This window comes from Piliocolobus tephrosceles, chromosome 16 (genome assembly GCF_002776525.5).
Source record: "Piliocolobus tephrosceles isolate RC106 chromosome 16, ASM277652v3, whole genome shotgun sequence".
In the NCBI taxonomy this organism is placed as follows: Eukaryota; Metazoa; Chordata; class Mammalia; order Primates; family Cercopithecidae; genus Piliocolobus; species Piliocolobus tephrosceles.
In genome coordinates, this window is record NC_045449.1 from 886,934 (window position 1) to 890,923 (window position 3,990).

Consider the following 3,990-nt stretch of genomic DNA (forward strand, 5'->3'; position numbering starts at 1 on the left):
GGCCCCTGTCACAACCCTACCTATCTTTAAATAGAATGGCATGAAACATTTTTGGAAAGCATATGCCATTTTACAGACGGAACGTGACACTGCTATCAGTATTTGCATTATCAGTTCCGTAGATCAGTAACTCTTCAAAGGTAAGTCTGGGCTGAGATACGCAACAAACTCCAGCTACAGCTTTGGAGAAAACTGAGGCCAACTTCGCCTCTGCTCCCCAGGAAGACGAAGTGTCTTGGAAATTACACTGGAAACAGGATTGATTTCTGGGCCTGGCACTTGGGCACATGCTTAGGACGCCAACTACTGCTTCAGGTAAGTACCCCTAATAAAGTAATAGCAAAGAGAATTGCCTTGGATTCCTACCAGCTTCCAGGGAGGGGTGTGCCAAGACCGTCCGCAGCCCAAGACAGGAGTGTATCATCCAGAAATGACCCTTGGCCTGCACGTGCACACATCCGCACACACATACGTACGCACATACACGTGGCCACATTTAGGCCATCCCCAACTACAACTCCGCTAGAAGCGGTCCCTTCTCCCCTGAATTTGGTGCCCTTTTATCAGTACTCTTCTCACAGCCCTGACTTTTTTTTTTAGACTGACTCTCACTCTGTCGCCCAGGCTGCAGTGCAGTGGCGCGATCTCGGCTCACTGCAACCTCTGCCTCCCGGGTTCAAGCGATTCTCCTGCCTCAGCCTCCCACGTAGCTGGGATTACAGATGCCCGCCACCACGACCAGCTAATTTTTGTATTTTTAATAGAGATATGGTTTCACTATATTGGTCAGGCTGGTCTCGAACTCCTGTCCTCAGGTGATCCACCCACCTCAGCCTCCCAAAGTGCTGGGATGACAGGCATGAGCCATTGCACCCGGCTCACTCTGACTACTTCTGTACTCTATTCCTACTCCCTGTACCTGCCCCTTGCTCTGAACGCCTTGTGAGGGAGAATCACACCTTCTTCCTCTGTTCATCTCTACAGTACTAGGCGGGGTGTTCAACCTGAGTGTTTGTTGAGTGAATCCATGAGCTTTCTTCCCACCGCTCTGCAGCCACCTTGCTTGTCTTCTCCCTCTGAGGCCAATGTCGGTAGAGGAGGGAGGAACTCTAGGTGTTCAGGATGAGGCAGGGAGCTTGGAACTCCCCAGCATTCAAGAAAGGTCCTCTTCCCCCATGCTGGCAACAAAGTAGAGAGGAAGACCCCATCCAGGCGCTCATGAGGACCCAGGAGGAGCAGTGTTTTTCGGTGTGATACATGCTCAGGCTCTCTCGGCATCTGTGGGCCACCGCAGTAGGACACCTCTCAGATGGCGCGAGGCTGGGAACCTGGTACACCCTTCATGGGCCCCAGCGGGCCTCACACATTCTGCAGACTCTCACTGGCACCAGCCCCACACCAAGCACTGTGCAGTGTTCAGCAACGAATAGGACATGGTCCTCGTCCTCAAGGAGAATGGGACATAACTGCGGAGGCAAATGTCTAGAGCTCTGAGCAGAACGAAACATGGGCTTAGCTGAGGCATATGCCGGGGTCCGGCAGAAGGGGAGGTCCAGGAGGCAGCCTCTCAGGGGGCCCACATCTGTGCTGGGGGCTTTCCAGAGAAGGCCCATGAGGGCCACACACCTCTCATCCCAGCATTGCTACTCCCAGCCTGACTCCTGGTTCACGAGCAGACTTTCCCACGCTGTTCCTACTGGGGAGGCTGGTCAGACCCTAAATTGCAGAGGCCTCCCTGAGCCCACCGGGAGAGGTGACTTACCCCCACGACCCTACGCCAGCACCAGATCAGAGAACACGGGGTGGGGTGCCAGCCACTGCCAGCCTCCCTACAGCTCCGCTCCCCACCCAGGCCTGCAGCCACCGCTCCACCCAGACTCCACACATCAGCCATCTACCGTGGTTCTGCATCTATTTTTACCTCCACTGGCTCCTCCTCAGAGCCACACTGTAGAGTGGGTGGGGCAGGACTGTGATCCCCACCTTCTGTGAGGGACAGGGAGGCCCAGGGAGGCTCAGGGACAGCCTCCTGTCCCCAGCAATGCTCTCTGCACATGCCTCCTAGGCCCCGCAGATGGGCAATCGGTTAGGCAGCCTTGCTTAGCAGTCAGCAAACTCCCTGAAATGCATCCTCACTGGGCCTCCTTTCTTGACACAGAACAAGACAGCAGTTGAGCAAAAGGCTGAGGTTGAAGCTCTGAGCGGTGTGTCCAGGCAAGAGAAAGGAAGACCGCTGTGGTGTGCCGGGCCAGACTCAGAGCTGGTGTGGTTCCCGGGCCGCCCTGCTCCTCAACGGGATTCTGGCCACCACTGCCGTCCAGTTCTACCGGGAGGCAACCTCTCCCACAGGACAGGGGCCCTGCTGCAGAGGACGCCCTCAGCCCCAGAGCGAGTGGGCCAGGGCCCAGCAGATGCTCCCTGCCTATCCCCCCGCAGGAAGCGCACCTGCCCACCTGGCTGGAGCCTCCAAGCCAGCTGTTCCCTCCCCCCCGCTTCAGCTGACCCAGTGCTTTTCCTTCAAGGAAGCTCAGTGACCTCTGGCTCTCGCCCTTTGCAAACACCCTCTTGCCTCAGCTCAGAGGCACTGAGTCCCGTCTCCTGGCTGGGAAGAGGGTGGCCCCTCTCTTACGGTTGCTGTGGAAACAGGGGATTCCTGCCCACCGCCTCCCAGGAGGCAGCGAGGCTTGACGCCCGCCAGGTGACTCCTGGCACAGCCGCCCTGAGCTGGGCTGACCTGGAGGGGGCGGCAGCCACTCCCCCGAGGACACCGGTCGGGGAGGCAGGCCCACCCCTCTCCCCCGGGAACAGCAGCCAGGGCCCGGACCCGCGCGGACTCCGCCAGGGCTTCCACCCGGCCGCGCGCTCTGCGCCCCCATCAGCCATTTCTCCCGCGCACCTTCGGCAGCGCCGGCCCGGCCCGGCCCACCCCAGCGCCCAGGGCGTGTCACGTTCCCACCTTCACAGCCACCAGGAAGGGGGACCCTGAGCCGGGGCTGGTCGGAGTTCCCAGCTCACACTCCTCCAGGAGAAACACATCTTCGTCCTCCAGAACCTTGTCCAGCAAGCCTATCGCCTCTTCTTCCTCCTCCATGGCAGCCGGAGCCCGCGGAGGGCAGACAGGAAGCGGGGTCCACGCAGCGGCAGCGGGAGGAGGGAGGAGGGAGGAGGCGGGCGGGGCGGGGGGGGGGGCAGGTCTACACCCGCGCGCCCGGCCTGGGGCTCCCGACCTGGGACTGCATCCCGGACCTAGTCCGCCCCGCTCGGCCGCCGTCTCCCGCGTCCTCGCCCAGCGACAGGGGGAGCAAGGCCCGGGCAGCCCCTGACGCCGTTCCCGGCCCGTGGCGGAGGCGAACCCGCGGCGCAGCGGGGCTCAGTGCCCTCCTCCGTGTCCCGCCCGCCCCGCTCCCGGCCCCGCAGGGCCCGCCCTTCCCGGCCTCCAGGGCTCGCGCTCGCTCCGAACACACAGGAAACGCGCGTCGCGAGGTGGAGCCGCCCGTCCTCTGGGGTTGCGGGCCGCGGCTGGCGGACGCTTCTGCGGCGGAGGAGGAGCGAGGAGGCCGCGGCCGGGCCGGGCCGGGGTGGGGTAGGGGGGAGGCCGCTTCCCAGACGCAGTTTCATTCCCCGCGCGCGGCCGAGCCGGGAGCCCGGCGGGCAGGGGCGACCCCCAGAGCCACCCCGGGGTCCCCATGCGCCGGAGCCCCCTTCCGGAGGGGAGGTCCCGGCCCGCCCAGAAGCCACAGCCGCGTCTCGGCCGCCGCAGGACGAGCCAGGCTTTGCAACAGACAGGCCTGACCTGCTCCGCAGCAGGAGAGCGGCGCCACCAGGGTCCTGCTCACGGGCGATGGGCGCCCCACTCACAGGGACCAGGACCCTCTCCTCCGAGCAGCCCCCAACTCACAGGTGCTGACACCAGCACCCCCACCACCTCCGAGCAGCCCCCCACTCACAGACCAGCCCCCCTACTCACGCTGCTGAGACCAGGACCCCCAC

General features: G+C 62.7%; 1 protein-coding gene across 3 annotated transcripts in view; it reads right to left on the minus strand.

Moving 5' to 3' along the window:
- Positions 1–3,990, minus strand: part of ABR (ABR activator of RhoGEF and GTPase) — a 244,973-nt gene that overhangs the window by 100,666 nt on the left and 140,317 nt on the right. Inside the window, exon 1 of one of the 3 annotated variants that reach the window (XM_026448360.1) lies at positions 2,957–3,598. The exons of 1 other annotated variant lie outside the window; for it this stretch is intronic. In XM_026448360.1, the coding sequence (XP_026304145.1) occupies positions 2,957–3,091 (135 nt within the window). In that variant the 5' untranslated portion in view covers positions 3,092–3,598. One more of the 3 variants, XM_026448361.1, reaches the window with a different exon arrangement.